The sequence below is a fragment of the Alosa alosa genome, chromosome 24 (assembly GCF_017589495.1).
Source record: "Alosa alosa isolate M-15738 ecotype Scorff River chromosome 24, AALO_Geno_1.1, whole genome shotgun sequence".
Lineage (NCBI taxonomy): Eukaryota > Metazoa > Chordata > Actinopteri > Clupeiformes > Clupeidae > Alosa > Alosa alosa.
The window spans coordinates 391453-412125 of record NC_063212.1 but is presented as its reverse complement, the minus strand read 5'-3'; the positions used below and the strand labels follow the sequence as shown (position 1 = coordinate 412125).

Sequence of the window (20673 nt, the reverse complement as noted above, 5' to 3'; positions counted from 1 at the left end):
GAAGAAATGTGTAGGAGTGTCTAAGCCACATAGTCTATACGTAGTCTATCTGACATCAAGTAAAATTTCTCTCTATTGTAGCTGGAAGTTCTGGATGTTGAATTAATTGAGCAGATATGTTGAGTAATCATCTTTTTCAATTTTACCCTTGAAAAAAGATGCAAAGTCTTTGCATATTAGTTGTAGAGAAATTCAGGCGCTAATTGTGAGGGGGATTTGTTTTTCGACGGTTGAAAATAGGAAGTGTTATTTGAACTTTTACTGATGATGTTAGAGAAGAAAGACTGTCTTGCTCTGCATATTGAGTTATATATGCGGAGCATCTCTTTATGGATTTCATAGTGGATCTGAAGTTTGTATTTACGCCATTTTCTTTTGGTCTTCCTACACTCTCTTTTTAGTAGTTTAACCGCTGGATTTTGCTTCCATGGTACTTTCTGTTTGTCCTTAACTTTCTTGAATTGAAAAGGAGCAATGTCATCCATAATATTTGACATTTTTGAAGTAAAATGAACCAATAATGCCTAGCCTACTAGATATTGTAATGAGAGACAGCAGTTAATCCATCAGCTAGAAGATGAGATACCTTTGATATCTGCAATAATAATAAAGAGAATAAGGGTAAGGAAATAAATTATTCAGACTCACACTCCTTTTCAGAAGGTGGCGGTAATGCAACCAAACGTTGTATGCCAACGGCCAAAAAACAACAAGAAGAAGCCTGTTCACGTGAGACGTAAGTCTTTTACGAATTTTGTCTCTTTCCAGAATCCGTAGTCTGATTCACAGATGTGCTGGTGCGCCTGCGTCAAATGGAAATTAGCCCTCGAGTTGAAGACAACAATCTGTATGAAACAACCGTCTGTAATTTAGAAACTTCTGTTTTCGAGCATCTTACATAACGGTCTCCTTTTAAGAGAGTCTTCCTCGCAGGATTAACTTTACTTCTGCGATTTATTCTTCAGAAATAGGCGACCTGACGGAATGAATCAGTTTGAACAGTAAGTCCCCACGGAGTTCAAACACCTTGATAGCTAGCAAGCTAGCTTTCTAGCTAAGTGTCTGAGACAGGGCAGCGAAATAGAAACAAACAGCCGGTAAATGTAATGTTAACCATAATGAGGCGCTAAAATCTAATTTGAGGTGCAAATGTTTGTTGGTGAGCTGGCGGCACCATGCGTTTGTAGTCGAAAACCCCTTGTTTACGCAATCACCAAGTTGATTTCATTCACACCAATCACATGTGCCTTCTCTGAGTAACGTGGAGTTAAACATTACTCATGGCTTTATTTTCTTAGTGTAGTTGACTTAATTTATTGTGATATTTTTCACCTCGTGATTGAACATGTGTTTGCAGTTTAAAGGAGGAAGAAGGGGAGGATCATGAAGAGGTGTCCTCACGGGAAGACAAGAATGACACTGACAGTGGGACAGTAAACAACAATAATAACAACCGGCGGAAGGTAACGTTTACATCATCCAGCTATTGCAGTTAGCGAACAGTGTTTTATTGTCACAATATTCTCACATTACCCCCCTCATCTGTTTCATTGTCTTTTTCAGACTATATCCCCTGCGGCGGGAGAACATCCACTTCAGTATAACTACACATTTTGGTACTCCCGCAGAACGCCTAGTCGACCTGCCAACACTCAAAGCTACGAACAGAATATTCGCCAAATCGGTACTGTGGCCTCGGTAAGTGCTCAACGCTGACTCCTGTTATAGTTCATAAAGATCATATTCGTTCACCGAAACATACGGGCATTTGTGGGTTTATTTTAAGCGGTAACCAGGTATGCCATCCTGTTGGATGTGCAAACAAATTCTGCATCGCCAATGAGATCACATAGAAAAGAGCTGGCTTAAGGGTTATAAAAGTATTTTAGCATGTTTATTTATGTAATGAAAACACCGTTTTATAGCCATCCATGTGTGTTCACTTCTGGTTCCTTGGCTATCATTTTGGTAACTATAACGAACTATTTGACGTCTTAACACTAAACATATCGGAGGTGCCGAATGTTGAGTTGAGTTAATGTTTTCTTTTTTACACTCTGTTATATATTGCTATTGTCTATCCAAAGTAATGTGCCTGTTTTGAAGTTAACATCCAGATGTGTATATCATTGACAGTGTTATGCATTTATACAAAGTGTGTGGGTGAAGAATGCATGAACTGACATCAGGCATCCTGCTAGCAACAACAGACTTTGGCGAACAAGCAAGCTGGTCTGCCTGGGATCACATGAAAGCTCACGGGATGTGCGATAGAAGAGAGTTGATACAGACAACTGTATTACATGTCCATCTCTGGGTAGCATGTTGTTATTGACCAGTCTGACTGATCTCTAAATCTGATAGGTGGAGCAGTTCTGGAAATTCTACAGCCATCTGGTACGGCCGGGTGACCTCACAGGGCACAGTGACTTCCACCTCTTCAAAGAGGGCATCAAACCAATGTGGGAGGTTAGTTTGCATTTCAAACATTTATGTATGTGTAAGGGGTCGGCATGTGTATCTGATGGTGTATGTATGGTTTTGTGTATGTGTAAGGGGTCGGCATGTGTATCTGATGGTGTATGTATGGTTTTGTGCGTAAACCTTGTATGTGCTGTAGGATGAGGCCAACAAGAACGGAGGAAAGTGGATCATCCGGCTACGGAAGGGCCTTGCTTCCCGCTTCTGGGAGAACATCATCCTGGCCATGCTGGGAGAGCAGTTCATGGTGGGGGAGGAGATCTGTGGCGTGGTGGTGTCCATCCGCTTCCAGGTGTGTCCTTTTTGCTGGATAGTAACTTAGCAGTGTCAGAGAGCTTACAGGGTGGACAGCGAGCGAGTGATTAAGTGGTGGAAATGTGAAAACATTTCAGATGGTGCCATGTCCATCACATTAGAGATGTATTATGTGTTTATGTGCATGAGAGGAAGGTTGAATTGATGAGAACAAAATGATTGGTATAGAGAAATGAATTAGGGTTTGGGAAAACTGTTTGGAGAGGTAGAGCAATAGAAAGGCAGAAGGCATAAAGGGATGAAAGTAGACAAAGGAGAAGTACTGGGGTTCTCTTTGTATATTGCATAAATATGTGAGATATAGGTAGGTTCATGCACTAAAAAATAACCTTTGTTATGACCTTTGTCATGTCATTTCCTGTGTGCAGGAAGACATCCTGTCCATTTGGAACAAGACGGCCAGTGACCAGGTTACCACTTCCCGTATCCGTGATACTCTGAGACGTGTTCTCAACCTACCACCAAACACCATTATGGAGTACAAGACCCACAATGACAGCCTCAAGTATGTACAGCCACACAAACAGTTTATATTGAACTACCTACCTTCTACTTTATAGTGAGTCTCTCAAGCCCAATCTTGATTTGCACACATTGCTACACTCTGAGGGCATGTTTGTGAGCCCCCATGTTCATGCCCCCAGAGTGTAGCTCTGTAGCTGCCTGGCTACTTTAGCTGTTGGCTGCAGCAACTCAATCAAGATAAAACTGATTGTTTTCGCATTGTTTCGTACCGACAGTACACGGTGACCTTGAGAAATGGACATCTATATGAAAAATCGTCAGATTTCTGCCATCAAGGAATATTTGGGCCAGGGCCAATTTTACATTTGTTATCTCTATAGTTAAAGTTAGAGCCTGGGAATCTTGCTAAGAACATACCAAGATCTTCTGGAGGACTAATTTTAAATATTAGCAGAAATACCAATTTTTGCCATGATTACCATCACACACAAATGCATGCTTTCCTCTCTCAAGCTAACCATAGCTTGTCTGTCTTCTTTCTCCAGGGATAACTCAAGTTTTCGTAACACAAAGATTACGTTGTGACAACATTTGTGGACATGTAGAGGGGAACTCTGACAGACTGGATGGACAAACTGATGGATGGATGGATGGATGAATGAATCAATGGACATATGTTTGGATGTGCACATGAATCTTTTCCCCTAGCTGCTTTTCTCCTGGTCAAGTGCAGAACTGATGTCTGTGTGGAATGAGAGGAGCATTGGAGTTCATGTTTTGATGGGACCACACACACACACACACACACACCCTCTGACAAGCTCAAACTCAGACACAGCTGAAGAGAAGAGACAGTGAAGCATGATCATCTTGAACAATTCCCTTATCTTTGTAAAGAAATGTCTAAATAAGATTGATTTGATTCACTTGCCTCACTTTGATTCACTTGATTAACTTTTTTTTTTAAATCACTGACGTGATTTAAACGTGACATTGCCCACATGTAATTCAATAGCCTGTTGCTTGTATACATTGACAGTCTTTGGTGCAGTTTCAGAAAACCAAAGAATAGCAGATTTCTTAATCTCATGTAAATGGCTGTTAAAGGTATAGATCTTCAAATGGTATCCATAACACAGAGGTCCACTCAACAGTAAGGCTTATTTAGGCTGGCCTACCTGACCGCAACATTCATTCGTGTTTCATGTAATTTAAGCCTTTAGATCCATCACAGCACACCGCAATATGTCCAGATGATTTACATGCTACTTTTTCACATTCAGAACAGTATGTTGCATCAAGAAGGCATTACTTTCGGGATATAAAATGGTGCAAGAATGAATTATTGTTTTCTCTAGGTGGTCATTTCCTGGCTTCTCATCCCTCTTTTTTGAAGTCAAATTTTGCAGAAAAATTTTCAGGATGACAGGATGATGACAACAACGTGGTTTTATGATCAAACTGTAAGTTAACTCAGAGTAAGTGGTAGATGTACCTATAGAAGAGACCTGTGGTTTTATCTCCTAGCAAAACAAAGCAACAGGGCTTCTTTTTTTAGGAGGTTTAGCACTGACTCTGAGTTAATTTACCCAAGTTTGACATTAAGCTACGTATCTGGAATACCACCCTGTTGTCAGCCCAATGGCGAAGAATGAGGGGTGGTGGGGTGTTCTCCCAAGTCAAGTGTGGTTCACTTAGGGCCTGATCCATCCTTTGTGTTATTGGTAGTGGGATGAAGAGCAAGGTTTTGACTTTTTGTCCAGTTAGTTTTGCATCACTTGCTCAACCTATGATGTGCCTCATGAAAGATGGGTAGGTCATCATTGTTTTCCATGGAAAGTGATTTTGAGGTTTGCTGGCCTAGACCTTCTCAGTGGCCCATATAGAATATGCAACTTCAAAATACTCTTTGGGGACAGTTCCGTACTGCAGCATATTTCCTTTCTTGATTCATTTATATTCGTTGTTTATATAAATAAAAAATCTAGGAATCAGAAGTTTGTCCTGCCCATTGACAGTTAAAGATGGGTCCTGCCTGCTTTATATCCCGTCCCCTTTTGATGACGTCCAACGGTCGTTCGTTGCTATGGCGCGGTTGGGGCCCGAGAGTTTGTGTCCGTTTCTTTCAAACCTTTTCCTCTCGGGAATTTTGTAGCAAACAAACAAACAAACTACTGGAATAAACTTTGGGACAAGCTGTCAAATCTCAGAGTTGGTAAGAAACTGTTGTCTTTATTTAAGCACTTCTAAAGTGCTCTTGTATCGTCTCCAGTGAAGTATTTGCTAAGTTGAACTGCAAATCATTTCAACTGTAGTATTCTAAGCTACCGTTTACGTTACGTTAGCGATAGCTAACCATGTAACGTTAGCTAACTAAAGTGTGCAGAGTTAAAACAGAGCAACACCCGTGTCGAAAGAATGTGACGTTAATGCAGATTTACTTCTGTGAAACTTCTTGCAAACTTTACTACTTTTTGGCTAGTGATAGCTAACGTTAGATGGACTGCCTCAGCTGTGCTGTTATTGTCAGGTAACTTTTTAGGGTTGGGATGAGTAACCTTCATGTTTACAAGTATGCATAGTTGTGTATATCAATCTGTGACAAGAATGATGATAACCCACCTCGCTAATATTAACTTTTGCCAAGTTGAATATGGCAGGATTGGCAACATTAAGTTACGACTTGTTGAGCAAATTGGTCCTTGTTCATCATAAAGCCTTTAACGTTGCCCACTGTTTGCTGACAATCAGTCGGCGAGTTCTTGATGTATGCAGACACCCTGTACCTAAATGGGTTCAATATTAAGTTAACTATTTTTAGTTTTTGGATAATTCATCAAGTCTGCTATCTAGTTAATTACATAAATACTTAAATCAACCCACCAAGGTAAACACACTGAAATTTGGGGGAAACGCTCAAAAACCCTAGTGTCGTGTGTGTGTGTACGTGAGTGTGTGTGTGTGTGTGTGTGTGAAGGTGGGCACCCATCGCTCCGAGATGTCAACAGACAGAGTGGAGGACCTGCTGAGTGACATCGAACCTTTTCAATCCTCTCCTCCTCCATCCCCTCCGCCATCTCTCTCCAAGCCTTTCCTCTCCTCTCTTTTGCCGTCTTCCCTCGCTCGCTCCTGGCCCTCCTCTCCTCTCTCTGTGCTAGCATCCTCACGTGAGGTCACCACCCGCCTCTACTCCTCCCTGCAGCAGAGCAGGGTGCACGGGGCCACAGAAGAAGGGGTCACACGCTCGTTCTCGGAGCTCTCCATCAAACCAAGGTAGGTCTTCATCATTTTTTGTCATAATTCCCTATTCTGATTTTCCCACAACATTTCTAACCAAGTAATGAATACAAAAACTGAACTCTAACCCTTGCTCTGAGCCCCACACTCTAACCTACATTATGTTGTTAAACCTCAACCCTCTAGCCACCACACTCTTATTCAAATAATCTGTAAGATAAAACTGGAGATGTCATGGAACACTTATTGTTTGATACCGATAATCAACACAAGACCAGAAAAATGTTTGGTGCTATTTGTGCTGCTCAATTTCACTTTTGTGGTTCTCTCTTCCCTCTAAAAATGCACCAATTCCTCACTTGGCATGTCTTTCTTTCTCTCTCCCTCTTTCCTTCCATCTCTCACTCCCCCCATTCTTTCTCTCTTTGTCCCTCTTTAGGCAGGTGTCGTTTAAACTCTCCTCAGCCTCCCCAGAGGCGTCTCAAATGAGCTGGTTTGACACCACTCCCCCATTTGCCTCTGACAGGCCAGAGCACACGGAGGAGGAGGAGGAGGAGGAGGAGTCTACTCTGAGCACAAGCCTCTCCTCTGAGGTGGTTGGGCTCGCAAAGACACATGCAGACCTGGGGCCAGAGTTAGAGGTAGGGCAGCTGGTTGAGGAGATGAGCGCAAATCTGAAGACAAGTCTCAGCCACAGCAACAGCTTACAGGTGACAGAACTCCGTGGAATGCCTATGCCACATCCCTCACCTTGTCCTTGACAGGATCTGCATCCCCATCCCTTAAACTGAAGATACATGGGGCTACTTATTGGGCAATATTGCTAGGCAACCACATAACCACAAAACAATTGGCCTACTGTTTTTTATTTATTGCTGCCCAATATCATGTGACAGAACAGCAGTATTCAGGTAGCCTGATGAGCCAGACCCACATCAAGATGTAGGGTTTGCGAACTCACCATTCGCAGTGCTTAATCCGAGGGGCGGGATAAACGGTTGTCTTTCAAATTCCCTCTGCATGCAGTAGGATAGCGCTGCAACTCATGAGTCCCATGCGTTTTCCCACTAGCGGAGCTAGTTGGCTAGTAGATCAAACTTTTGCCAACTTAAAAAAAAGCTTAACTCGCGTTGCGCTGTTCGCCAGCAACAGCATCCATTTTCTTTGTTTTCAAGTAGCAGGGAATTCACATGGAACTGACAAAACTCTGCCATCATTATGCATGACTTTATACACGATGTGATTGTCCTGATCGAAGTCTAATTTTTCCAGCTCGCAAGCCAACGGAGAGCAATTACATTTGCTGCCGCTAGGGTGCGTCTAGATTTCTAGGCTAGTATTATTGCTTAAAAAGTTCCCTTGTGTATCATCAGCTTTACATTATTTGAATACTTTGGAGTGTGCAGTGTACTTGGAAATTTCCATATATCCGAAGTCACTGTTTTCAAAAATTTAGTTGTAAAATACCTGATCCGGTTTGGGACTTGTACAGTTTGTGGGCCCATATGCATATCCCAGTCAGACATCCGCTCTTTATATGTAGACATTCTTACTCTTGTTAACAGTGCAGTTGTACCTAATTTGTTTCTGAGTACAGTCCAGTGGCATGAACTCAATCACTTCCATTTAATTTAAAGACTCATGCCCCTATATTTGCTTACTTAACTATGTGTGGGTACCTGCCTACCCTTCACAATATTTAGCATCTATCTGATAGAATTGATCTTGTGTGTGTAGAGTGGCCGACGACACATTGAGGACATGGAAAATTTGAGGAGTCACCTGCAGACCATGCTGAAAACGAGGCCAGCTGAGAGACGGGGTGAGTGAACACATTTTGGTCCCTTCTGTGATTCGTGTCACAATCCGTGTCTGCTGTCTCAAGTAAAACAGACCAGTTTTACAAACCATTGGTGTGTGAATGCTCTGTCTTAGGTCTATTTTCTGAATGAGGGGTGATTCTTTGTGTGATTCATTATGTTTTTGAATTAATGGGCCAGGTATTGACCCTGAAGGCACATGGGACATGTATTGACTTGGGACTTTTCAGTGCTGATTAAACACTACCTGTTTAATAAACCTCACAGGATCAAAAGAGTATATATATACTGCTCAAAAAACTTAAGGGAACACTTCATTAATACACTGGATCGGACACTGTTTGGTTCTGAGCCCAAGTAAAATTTTTGAGGCGAGTGTTTTATTTTGCAAGAACTGTCATTCTGTGAATGTAGTTTGAGAATGCAGAAAAGGGTGGAAGGTTTCAAATAATATGTTTTAACAATTGTGGAAAACTGTAAGTGTTCCCTTAATTTTTTTGAGCAGTGTACTTATACTTAACTGTGTAATACTGCAGTCATCCAGTAGATGGCTGCATACTCACATTAACTACAGGAAAGGTCTCAGGGCTGGATGTATACCAAGAGCCAATACCAAGTTTTTCTATGGGCAGAAAGTGAACGTTGTCCTTTGTCATACTAAGCTGCCACTTCATTACGTAAACAGCACTCTTCACCACCTGTCCCCGCCCCCTCTACAACACAAATTGCGTGCCCACAGTTACACCACAAGGATAGTGGAATGGAGTTAACCGATTGCAATTAAACATTAAAAAGAATCAAAGTTTAGCTATCATGCATAACAATAAGATGTCAACAAGCAGCGACATACTCCACTTAAAAAATACTCAAACTATTTGATGCCCATAGACTAGGGCTATGACTTAATAGCAGATTGGGAAGTGGATGTCATGAAAGTAAAAATACGACATTAGAAAAGCAAGCAAAAATGAATGTTACTTTTTACATAGTATATTGAAGAAAACTGATGCCTTAGAAATGTCTCAAAGTTTTTCTAATTGACACATTTAACCGCAATTTGGATTACACCTGCTTTTAACGGGCGGTAGTTTTTCACCGCAAATCAGACATGCGCTGTTTTCATGCATATGGTGGAATACCTAGTCAATCACTATTAGCACGTGCAAACCCCCTCGAGCAAACAGGTGGGCAATCAGAGATTTCAAACAAACGAGAGAACAACATGTCACAATAGCAAACACGCTTTCCCATAATGAAAGTGAAACCGGAGTTTTCCCACATATCAACTTTGAGCAAAGTTTTCAGAAATAATCGTTTTTGATGATGAAACCTCAAGGGAAATAATATGCATTTTTCCATATGGGGTCTTAGAAGCTATCTATCTCCTTCTAGCCACAGTGTTTTTGTCGCAAGCAAAATCAACCTAAGCATGCTCAGATGACGGGATAGACGAGGCACTGTTGCACACCTGTCCATCATCGTAAAGCCCAATTTAATTGTTCCTAGGAGCTCTGGTTTGAGCATAGTTGCTCCACAACGGGGCAATGCCAGACCGAACTTCCCGACCTCAAATGTTGTGGGCGGGGTAAGTTCGGCTGGCACCCAGGCTAATGTTTTAAGGTGCAAATAGTGTTAGCAACAGGCAGTAATTCTTAGTACATCTAGGCCTCAGTGTTGTTACTTCTTAAAGATGAGTCTTAACCTTTCTCCTCTATTCACACAGAGGCTCCACAACACAGCCAGCAGTTTCAAGATGACTCGTTTGGCAGTGAAGCAACAACTCACCTGCTGAAGTAAAACACACATGTATACTCTTACACACACACATGTACACACACACACACAAGCATACACACACATATACACATACAGTATATGCATATTATTTTAACACTGTATATTAAGGGTGTCACAATCTCGGTTTAAGTCAATCATACAGCAAGATAACATCACAATCTTAAACTTAGAAATTAAAGGTAGATGATGATGATGCAGCCACACCCCCAATGTCACATCCAGTATGCATGGCAAGAGGGAAAAACGCATGCATGTTGAAGTCCGGCACGTCAACATTATCTCCTCAATATTTTGAAGTTCATTTATTCATATCAGTTAACACTAACTTAGGCTACTCAACTTTGAGTCCAAAATTACATTAAGTCATAAAACACACATTAACAATGTAATATTCTGTGAATACTTAGTGTTCTATAACAACAATCAGATTATCATTGTGTGTTATTTCATTTCACTATGTTTATGTCTGTTCTGTTCTGTAGCTTGCAGTAGGAAGGGTTTCAAAATAACTGGAAATAAGGCAAGAAAAGTAAACAATATTAGAAATGCATTAATAGTAATATAATTAAAAAAAAGATCAATATTCGAATCAAAATGAGGATTTGGAGAATGGTGACACTTCTACTGTACACTCATTTGAACCTAAAAAAAAAGAAGCAAAACCATCTCCTCCCTCTCTCTTCCTTTGTCTTTTTCTCTCTCTTCTCAGTGCTCCTCTGTTCCCCTCTGTCTCCCCTCCTCTCTCCATGACTGGTTTGGAAGACCTCTTCCCCCGCTATACCCGCTTGCACTCTGAACGCGCTCCACCGCCATTGTCAGGGGAGACACAGGTGTTGAAGGAGAGTCTGGAGCGTGAACGCACACGTCGAAAGGTACTGCCAGTTACAGTAACTGTAGTGTTTCCCGTACATTGACTTATTTGTGGCGGCCCACCACAATATCAACATTGACCACCACACAATGATTTTCCAGGTTGTACTAAATTGTGCTTAAATCTGGTTAGCATCATAACCAAACTGTGCTAATTTGTTAAAAACTGTTGCATTTAAGTTAATTATGCAAACCAACCACCACAAATGGAATTCAATTCTGTGGGAAACACTGAACTGACATTACAGACTCTGCACAAACTGTTATCTTAATTATGAATTGATAAAAAGACAAATAAGAAGTCCATAAGTAAGATACTTTCTGCATCACACAAGGACCTCTATTACTGACAATGTAGGTTAAAGTTGCCATAGCACTGTCGGATTGTTACGGCTTAAAGTATGTATCCATACAGACACTTTATGGAGACACACACAGACTCTCTAATTCAACTCAAGCTGATGTAGCTCAAGGCTATCTTTGGCAAGGAATTCTAAATGTGAATGTCTTTTCTAAGTATTTTAACATCTTGATGTAGTAATGAGTGTTCTGGCCCAGTTTCTAAAAACACACACACACACACACACACTCACATATATTATACGACCTGGAACAGAGTGAGTAGGATTATTAGCTTACTGCTCAGATGGAAATAGCCACAGTAAGCTTTTTTGGCCACAAAGTGTCTGTGTCTGTGTGCCATGATTTAGGACACAGGTACATTTCACCCAGCCAAATCCTTACTCTAATGATATTAAAGAAAAAGGGGTAGTGCACTGCCCACACACACACACACACACACACACTCTGCCTAAATGATTTGTGTAACAGTTTGCCAGGTAGGACACCAGCTTGTCAAACAGTGGCACCTGATTTGCTTCATCAGTATTGCTGGGGCTACTCTTTGCGGTCACAATGTTGTGTTGTTTTGGCAAAAAGATTGAGAGAGACGGGGAAGGAAAATGTTGGTGGAAGGAGGGTTGGTGGAAAATTACAAGACCACAAAAATCCTCTAAATCCGTCTGAAATTATTTGATTATCACACGGAGAGAAGAAAGGGTGGCTATTTAATGGGACATCTATGAAGTAGATCTGGTAAAAAAAAGTTTAAGCACCGTTCCATATCAATGCTTATGAATAACTATAACAACAATAGTAGGAAGATGGTTGAGCCTGGAAGCAGTGGAATCAACTGTAAACAAGCTAACTGTAAGGGCCAAAGAAAGTTCTACAACAAACTGAACAAGTCGGCTTCTTTTTTTAAACGGAACCGCTTGTCTCCTTTGCATACTATTTTGGTGCTACTCGGCTGCGCGTCGGGGAGTTTTTTGCCTCGCTCTCGTCCATTAATTCCGTATAACAGGACACCTCAACGACCGTTATTCCTTACTTAACCTATACTATGTGTGGAGAGCATTCACTCACCATCTTTATCTAATTTTTGATGGAGGTGGCGTTTAGAGGGTTTCGCATCTGAACTCTTTGTGTGTGTGTGTGTGTGTGTGTGTGTCTGTATTGATGTCATTACTTAATGTCATTACTTAATTACTCAGTAGCACTCAGTACAATGTTAATCGCTGGTGGTGTGTGTGGGAGGAATGTAGCAGCGGTGTATAACTCCTTAACCAGGCCTCAATTGAATCATCTAGAAGCTTTAGTTCTTATTCTGCTTAGCTGGCAGACTGAAAGTGTGTTTGTCCGTGTGTGAAAAGTGTAGTAGTTGTAGAGCAGTAAATGTGTTGTCATTTTCAAGTTGTCAGAATTTGTATGGGCATTTTTACTCATCAAATCTATAATAATACAACTAATATGCCACAAAAGCAAAATCTAAAGGGAGCTCTTTTTAGCTAAAAAGAATATATTCTCACTATTTTTTCACTTTGTTTGAATTTCTATCTCACTCTCTCTTTCTGTCTCTCTCTCAGCACTGTGAGCAACAGCTGTCGTTGCTGCAGAACAGGACTCTTGCCCTGCAGCAGCAGCTGGCCCTGGCTATCTCAGCTGACCGGAAGAAGGACATCATGATCGAGCAGTTAGACAAGGTAAGACACACACACACACACACATGTTTTATGAATGCATAATAATGAGGACTGGTACACTGGTAAGGACTGGTACACATTTGAATCTCTCAAGTCATTTTTTGTATAGTTTGCACAGTTTCCTTCCTCAAAGTGCCAACGTCCCATAACAAACTATTTTCAAAGCATGTTATATTAATGATGTTGTCCCTCTTTCTCTCCCTCCCTCTGTCTTTCCCAGACGCTGGCGAAGGTGGTGGAAGGCTGGCGCCGGCATGAGCAAGAGAAGAGTGAGGGAGTGAAGAGACTCCAGGAGGAGAAGGATGCGGCAGAGAGGGCTCAAACCAAACAGCAGGAGGTGACACACTATGCATTCATGTACACATAATGCACTGTTTAACCATCCAGAAACACCACATTAGACTGGCTAAAGTGAGGGTAGAGTGTAAAGAATGTTGTTTGCGTGCGGAGTAAGTATCGTAATGTCCCGACTATTAATCAAGGTTTATACATTGATTTAGCAAATATTCTTCGACTATGAGGTTAAAGGTACACAGAAATAAGGCAATTTTTATGCACATACCAATGCACAAACCTACCATGACCTATACATAGATATGGCTGTGCTTAGTCTGTGTAACATTACATTTATTCCTGCAGGTGACCTTTACCCATGACATCCCTTATCAAATGCTCATGGCTGTAGACTAAAAGTTTAATCTGGGCAGGTGGTAAAGTATCAGCATTATTTTACTGAGTGACGCGTTATTAGGTCTAGTGTATAATATAAAGCAATCTATTGCTTGCTTGAGGTCTGGGAATTGCAAGCAATAGAAATTGGTTATACAAATAAAACTGACTTGACTTGACTATGTGGCAAGTGCTGCAACCAATGATCTTTGAAAAGCAATTATGAGTTAAATATTGATGTTAGCCTTCTCGTGATATTTTCAGTATTTTTAAAAAATATATATATTTCATTAATTTTAACTGACCCGCCCGCAAATAACCCGAATATCATTAAAATATTTTTTTTATGACTCCGTGCAACACTGGTAAATGAAGAGGGTTAAGTAAACTGTTCAAAAACATTATGTATTAACAATCTAAACATAGAATGTAGGTTGGGTGAATCCAGCCTGATCCGCCGGCAATTTCTTTTTCGCCTTGCAGTTCAGGCTGGAAACCTGTTCATCTTTTTCTGCTGCTTCCGTTACAATTTTGCCGGGACCAATCACAAGCTGGCTTATCCACCTGGCGCTGCGATGACTATAGCGGGAGAGCCTGGAGTTTTCACGCCGCTCTGCAAATGTCACCCAGTTCGTTGGTCAGATTGGTGAATGACTATCCAGTACGGTCATTTGAAAATAATCCGCCTCTTGTGCAGTAGAAAATACATAGCGGACTCCCCAGACCTATGTTCAGTCTTAAAAGATTGAGCTTGGTCTGGTGAAAGCCAGACTACTGGCAATGATTAATGATGATCATTACTTATGTCCCTTCTATCGTAGGGAAACCAATCACATAGGTGTATCTGACATAGACGGGCCAGAGGCAAGCTAAACAGATAACGACAGCACTGCAAGGTGAAGTCCGGAATCAGTCATTGGTTGTAGTATTATCCAATTGCAACGAAGTCTGGAATCAGTCAGTAAGCATTGGTCGTAGTGTTATCCAATTGCGTGCAGTGAGATTTTCAAATGCATGCTTATGCATGCATGGCCAGACCCTTAATCTTTCTAGATTTCCAGGGTCTGGATTTCCAGGCTAGGTGTCATGTTCATTTTAACGTTTTTTTGTATGAATGATAAACGGCACGCCGTTGTGTTGTCAGCGTGAGACACTTTCTTCACTTAATTTATTGCAATTTCTACAATACTATATTAGTCAGAGTCTGGACTAGTGTAGCCTACTACGCTTAGCTTAGCACCCCCGTTTAGCTTTTCCCAATAATGAATCGCGTTGAAATCAGGCAGGCACGCAGCTTTGCTGCTTGCGTTTAGCCTACACTTGCGTGCATGGTTTAAAACAGTACTGCCAAAATCTAAGCAGCCTGTTTAACATCCAAAGACAGTCATTGTACTTCTCAAGAGTTAATAACATTACAGTGAGCTGTTTGAGACGGGAGACTAAAAAAAATGCCGTTGACTAATTTTTATGGTCTATTACGTTGACTAAGTCGACTAATATACACTAAAGTGTGACTTATAGTTCGGAAAATACGGTATATACCATGTGGCTAATACACAGGAAATAATTGTATTGTGTGTGTTTGTGTGTTTCAGACGCTGGCTGAATTTGAGAAGTGCCTCTCTCAGGCTGCAGAGGCTTTAGACAGAGAACAGAAGCTGAAAGAGGAGCTGGAAAACTCCAACAAAGAACTGGTAATGCACACTCTGCACAAATTGTATGTAGAAAACAAAAAAACTCTCAGCCCAAAGAAGCACACAAGGCAAAGGCAGATGTTAAAAGCAGACTATTTTTGTTTTGAGAGAATGTTTTAGAATGCAATGGACACACAATTGCACAACACAATTACTAGCCGCCACTGATGCACATGTTAAGAGAGTGTATGTGTGTGTGTGTTGGCACGCAGGAAAAGCAAGTGTTGGAGCTGCGAACGTCTGTGGATCAGCTCCATGAAGAGTGCCAGCATCTGCGGGCAGAAGGGGAGGAGGTCAGGTCAGAGGCGGAGAGGCTCCAACTCCAGACCCAGGCCTCTCGGGCTCAGCTGGAGCAGCAGCGGGAGCAGAGCAGCCGCAGGGAGAGGGAGCTGCAGGAGCAATTCAGCCAGCAAGCGCGGGAGCTCGAGACGGAAAGGGTAAGGCACACAATCACACACACACACACACACACACTTACTCATGTATGACACACATACACACACTTACAAGCAGATACAATACTTGCATATATGCAAACATACTTATGTACACATAGACATGCAGTGGATGTGCATGCAGACACTCTCACAAGCACACACACAAGCATGTGGATTCACACACAGTTATAGGCAAATAGGTTGGAACGTCTGTCTGTTCATCTGTTCGTTTGTCTGTCTGTTTGTCTGTTATTTACGATGGCTCATAATTACGAGAAAAATTAGGAAGGATAGGATCCGTGCTGAGGATCTAAACAGCCTTTCAATAAAAGCAAGCACATATTTCCTACTGATTTCCTGCTTTGAATGACTTTCGTACTTTGAGAGATTAACATGTCTTTAAGTGGCATGAAAAATAAGCCTGTCAAATCGCCAACAACCCCAAAGCAAAGAGTATAGAAGCTTCGATAGGCTACTCTTTGCCCAAAGGCAATACAATGTTGCATGTTGACAGTCCTAACCAATAGGTGGAGGTACTACTACGCATAGGGCTACCTCCATCCACGTTGTCACACGCACACCTATTGTTTATTTTGTGCAGCTAGGCTACTTGTTCAAGTGGCATTGATGAGTTAAACAGTCACATTTTTCCTACACCTATTATATTGAGAGAAAATAGTCAGTTGTAAACAAAGAACTCTTTTTATGTAACCCTTTCGTAAATGGACTGAAGTTCTAAATATCTACTTTTATTGATTATGCTAACCGTTAGCATTTCTATGGGATTTCTCATATACATTAGCCATAAGCTAACACATTAGTTTCTATTCTGTAACTTGAAATGCTAGTCTACATGATTGCTCTTAAACAAAACATTGAAGGAAATAACCGAGATGTACTCTGTTGGTCTGCTTAGTTTAACAGTGAATCCTAAGTAAAGGTTTGAAAGGAACTTCAGCTTCAGACTGCTCTTGGGAGGCTGTTGTCTATCTTCTCTAATAGCTAGACTGTCATTGCAACACAGTGGGGGCAGAATTGAAAATGTGTCATAAATCATAATTAGGCTATCTTGTAATTATGAGACAATTATCTCGTAATTATGATATAATATGTCATAATTATGACCGCCGCGCAGCGAAGCGGTCATAACTAGATGTACCGCAGAGCGCTACAAAATATGACCGCCGCCCAGTCCAGCACATTTTTTCCACAAAAATAAATCACGCTGAAAGGCCTATATGATTCTAACTGTCTTATGCATTATCCACACTCTATTCTCACTGGTATCTGCTAGACAACAAGTACCAAAATATGATTAGTTCATAGATTTCACATGTAAAATTCATTTTATACAACCCCACCCCCATCTTGCCCATAATTCTGAGAAATTCTTGAATTGTGTGCATGTGTGCGTGTACACGTTTATGTTTATGTGTGTGTGTGGGTGTGTGTGTGTGCGTGCATGTGTGTTTGCCTGCGTATGTGTGTTTGTGCATGTGCATGCATACGTACATATGTCTACTGTGTGAGTATGTGTCATACGTATGATTACTGTGAATGTATGTGTGTGCGTGTGTATCTGTTTATGCACATGTGTGCACATGGAATGGGTTAACATGACCCCTTGAGGCAAACATACGGAAAAAATTGGTCATCCTAGGCCCTACGGTTCTCAAGATATTCACAGAAAACTGTGTCTGCCCTACCCTCCTTTCAGGGGATCCAATACAGCGGGGGGGCTACAGATCAAAACAAAAAACGATGGTTCCATGCTATCCATGTGGGGTTACATGCCCACCAAGTTTCGGTGTACCCGGTCTTTCAGTGTCCGGGAATCCTTGTTGGTGTAACGGTCACTAAATGTACACATAAATTATTTTATTGTAAGGCCCCCATGAGCGAAAAGTCCACAAAACTTGGCATGCATTAGGAGGGTGTCATAATGATCCTACACTTTCAATTTCGTGCAGTTTTGACCATGTCAGCCAGAGATATTGTGATGAAAACACCTAATTTTTTGCTTTTTAATTTTTAACTAGGTGGCGCTATACATGAAATAAGTGGTAATGGGATGGGTTGACATGTCTCCGGCCACCTACAGGCCAGTTGGTGTATAGTAACGTAGTTATTCGCATATCTCTTGAGTCGTTCGTCCGATTGATTTCAAACTTGCCAAGTTTGACGTTGTTTGGATAAGTAATGCAAAAGATATCGGTAAATATATCAGTAAAAGAAGCACACATTGGCTTTCTCCGCTCTACTGTAGCCACTCACACAGCACAGCACAGGACCAGAGACAGAGGGTAAGCAGAGTTTTGGCAGCACTGAATCAGGGCACAATGTGGGTCAAGATACAAGATGTCTGGATGATTACCATGTCTGACCTCAACAATAAAGACTCCCTGTATGCAGTTTGCTTGCATAAAATGACACTGCAGATTTTGCAACAACACACCAACAAACATGGGTCTACAGTGGCTATTCAAAATGACGTAAAAATGATGTGCAATAAACTGACATTTCGAATAGCCCAGGCTACTTTGGACTGACTTTAGACTTTGAATAAACAAACGACAATTCCGACTGCAATGTCCCAAATTGAAGGGACCCCACAGCCACAAATCTTCTGAGCTGTCCTCACCAACCTTTGAATTGCTCTGCGGTTGTGAACAGCAGTTCCCATACCAGGCAGATATGCATCCGGTTAGTTTGCTTTCAATGGTGCTTCTGTAGAAGGAACGGAGAACGCTGGGACCCATGCCAAATTTCTTGAGTCTTCTTAGGTGGAAGAGGCGCTGTTGTGACTCAAGGGCCTGACCCATCTGCCTAGGGTTAGTTACAGAACAGTAAGGTCTGTATACATGAGAAATGCATAAGTTAGTTAGATGTAGAGAATAGAACATGGTGTTTAAAGCCACCTGAGGTGTATGTTACAAGAGGTGGGATGGTTACATATCCTGTATGATGATGCATGAACCCTATTTAGTGTCAGAAATCAGAGTTCAATAGTCTAAGTTGAATGCTTAGCTGGAATGATGTTTTTCACTATCATCCTATTTTTTTAAATCAGACCTACCTGTAGGCATGTAATTGGGCTACGGGTTTTCTACAGGAATAGCATGTCTGAACGGGAACTGCACTGGCTATTTAGAAATGTACAAAACACTCCAAACAGCTGCTTTTTTGTGGAGTATTAGAGTATTGTGTGTAGATTGATAAGGAAAGAAAAATGAATCAATTTAAAGATGAGTCTGAAACATAAAATGTGGAAAACGTCAAATGGATCTGAAAACCTTCTGGTTGCACTGTATGTAAATATAATAATACATGTATTTGTGTATTTTGCAATCTGCGTGTGCATATATTGATTCAATGTGTGTGTGTGCAGCTGAGTGGTGAGCAGGCCCAGCAGGACTGTGAGGACCTGAGGGGTCGGCTGAAGGAGGAGATGGAGCAGCTAGAGGAGATGAGGAGGGAGAGAGACGCTGCCAGAGTGGACCGAGCTCTGGACCAGGTAACACACCAAGAACCTCATTACAGAAAAACATCTTTACTGCTTCTTAGCTTAAGTTTCAAACTTCCTATTACAGAAGCAATTCCTGAACTCATGGCGGTGTCCTATAGTATCTCAGATGTTCTATCTTATCTTAACAAATCCTAGCTATAACTGTCATTTGATTTTTCAATTGATTAGAATGTACAATGGTAGAGATAGTTGGTCTAAACAATCTTTACACACAGTTGGAGAGGTACCTACCCGTAAAACTCATTTTAAATAATGCTTCAGATTATACTTGGTGACCAGGTGAAATATATAACTGAAGTATGTATTGTAACTGTCCGTGTCTGAATGCTTGGGGCTGTAGTTTGCACCCTGGCGCATGGCGTAAAACTCGTTTTCCACCAGGCGCGAAGTTTAATTGCTTATTTTGCACGTTTATTTTTTAAACAATGCGCCCAGAAGTGTGGTAATTAACAACCTAGGGAGTGGCCTGGCGCATTGTCTAAAAATCGCTATTATACACCTGGTCAGAAGTCTATGGCGAGTTGTTTATGTTATTTTAAGAGCGCATTGTCAACAGTAGGGCTGGGCGATAAAAGCATACGCGTAGATGACGGGGGGGTTATGTCCCCACCACTATTTATAATTTGAATTTTGTCCCCACCACTTCTAAAAATGTCCAAACCAATTGCGACCGAAAAAATCCCCACATACCGAAATCATCGAGTCTAAACCATGCGATAGGCGCGCACAATCACATCCTCACAGCATGCACACCTGCCTGGATATGTGTGGAGTAGTGTTGCGCGGTTAAGGTTTTTTAACATCTGCACCCACCCGACCCGTCAGAAGCGTCGATCTGCACCCACCCGACCCTCCAGTCATTTAATGCCTGTTAGAGTTGACTGTAGCTAGGAATGCAATCGGTTGGGGCATATGGGCATATCGATCCAAATATCGATAGTATCGATACCAACATTGGTATTGCCTCGGGTGTACTTTGGAGTGGGTAAGACTGTCTTTAGTGGCAGGCTAGCACATACCGTTGACTACCCTAGCACCTGCGAACTCTGCAATTAGAAGGACTGGATGAAACGTGTTGAAAACGGTCTCCACTGATAAATATCACACTTGCTTACTTGGAAATGAGGTCCTATGTCCAAAATCCTGAACCACCACTTTACCAGTACACATGTAATACTCTTTTTGTCCACTGGTGGTTGTTTTGGCGCTGTTTCGCGTTTGCCATCGAAAACGGAATGAAATGTATAGTAGGCCTACCTGCAAGAGGCCTCTGCTGACTGCATCAGTGCTCAAAGTATTCTAAAAATGTATCAATTAATT

At 41.5% G+C, this 20673-nt stretch overlaps 2 protein-coding genes across 2 annotated transcripts in view; both read left to right on the top strand.

The window, feature by feature from the left end:
• Positions 1 to 778: 778 nt before the first annotated feature.
• eif4e2rs1 (eukaryotic translation initiation factor 4E family member 2 related sequence 1) lies at positions 779 to 4192 on the top strand. The gene is made up of 7 exons (XM_048236110.1): positions 779 to 1001; positions 1358 to 1463; positions 1564 to 1698; positions 2365 to 2469; positions 2621 to 2773; positions 3165 to 3301; positions 3807 to 4192. The coding sequence occupies exons 1-7, from the start codon at positions 985 to 987 to the stop codon at positions 3844 to 3846; spliced, it is 693 nt and encodes a 230-aa protein (XP_048092067.1). The 5' UTR covers positions 779 to 984; the 3' UTR covers positions 3847 to 4192.
• Positions 4193 to 5457: 1265 nt separating this feature from the next.
• The window catches only part of cntrob (centrobin, centrosomal BRCA2 interacting protein), a 30486-nt gene continuing 15270 nt past the window's right edge, over positions 5458 to 20673 (top strand). The window contains exons 1-11 of the mRNA XM_048237012.1: positions 5458 to 5476; positions 6191 to 6534; positions 6938 to 7208; positions 8236 to 8320; positions 10042 to 10111; positions 10825 to 10987; positions 12911 to 13027; positions 13248 to 13364; positions 15292 to 15390; positions 15603 to 15827; positions 19216 to 19341. Coding sequence (XP_048092969.1) covers positions 6260 to 6534; positions 6938 to 7208; positions 8236 to 8320; positions 10042 to 10111; positions 10825 to 10987; positions 12911 to 13027; positions 13248 to 13364; positions 15292 to 15390; positions 15603 to 15827; positions 19216 to 19341 — 1548 coding nt within the window. The 5' untranslated portion in view covers positions 5458 to 5476; positions 6191 to 6259. The remainder of the gene's footprint in view (positions 5477 to 6190; positions 6535 to 6937; positions 7209 to 8235; positions 8321 to 10041; positions 10112 to 10824; positions 10988 to 12910; positions 13028 to 13247; positions 13365 to 15291; positions 15391 to 15602; positions 15828 to 19215; positions 19342 to 20673) is intronic.

What these genes read in the sequence shown, in the direction of transcription:
- eif4e2rs1 (XM_048236110.1), top strand. An exon ending in GCATCAAACCAATGTGGGAG is followed by an intron (nt 2,470 to 2,620) that starts GTTAGTTTGCAT and finishes TATGTGCTGTAG; the next exon opens with GATGAGGCCAACAAGAACGG. An exon ending in TGGTGTCCATCCGCTTCCAG is followed by an intron (nt 2,774 to 3,164) that starts GTGTGTCCTTTT and finishes TCCTGTGTGCAG; the next exon opens with GAAGACATCCTGTCCATTTG.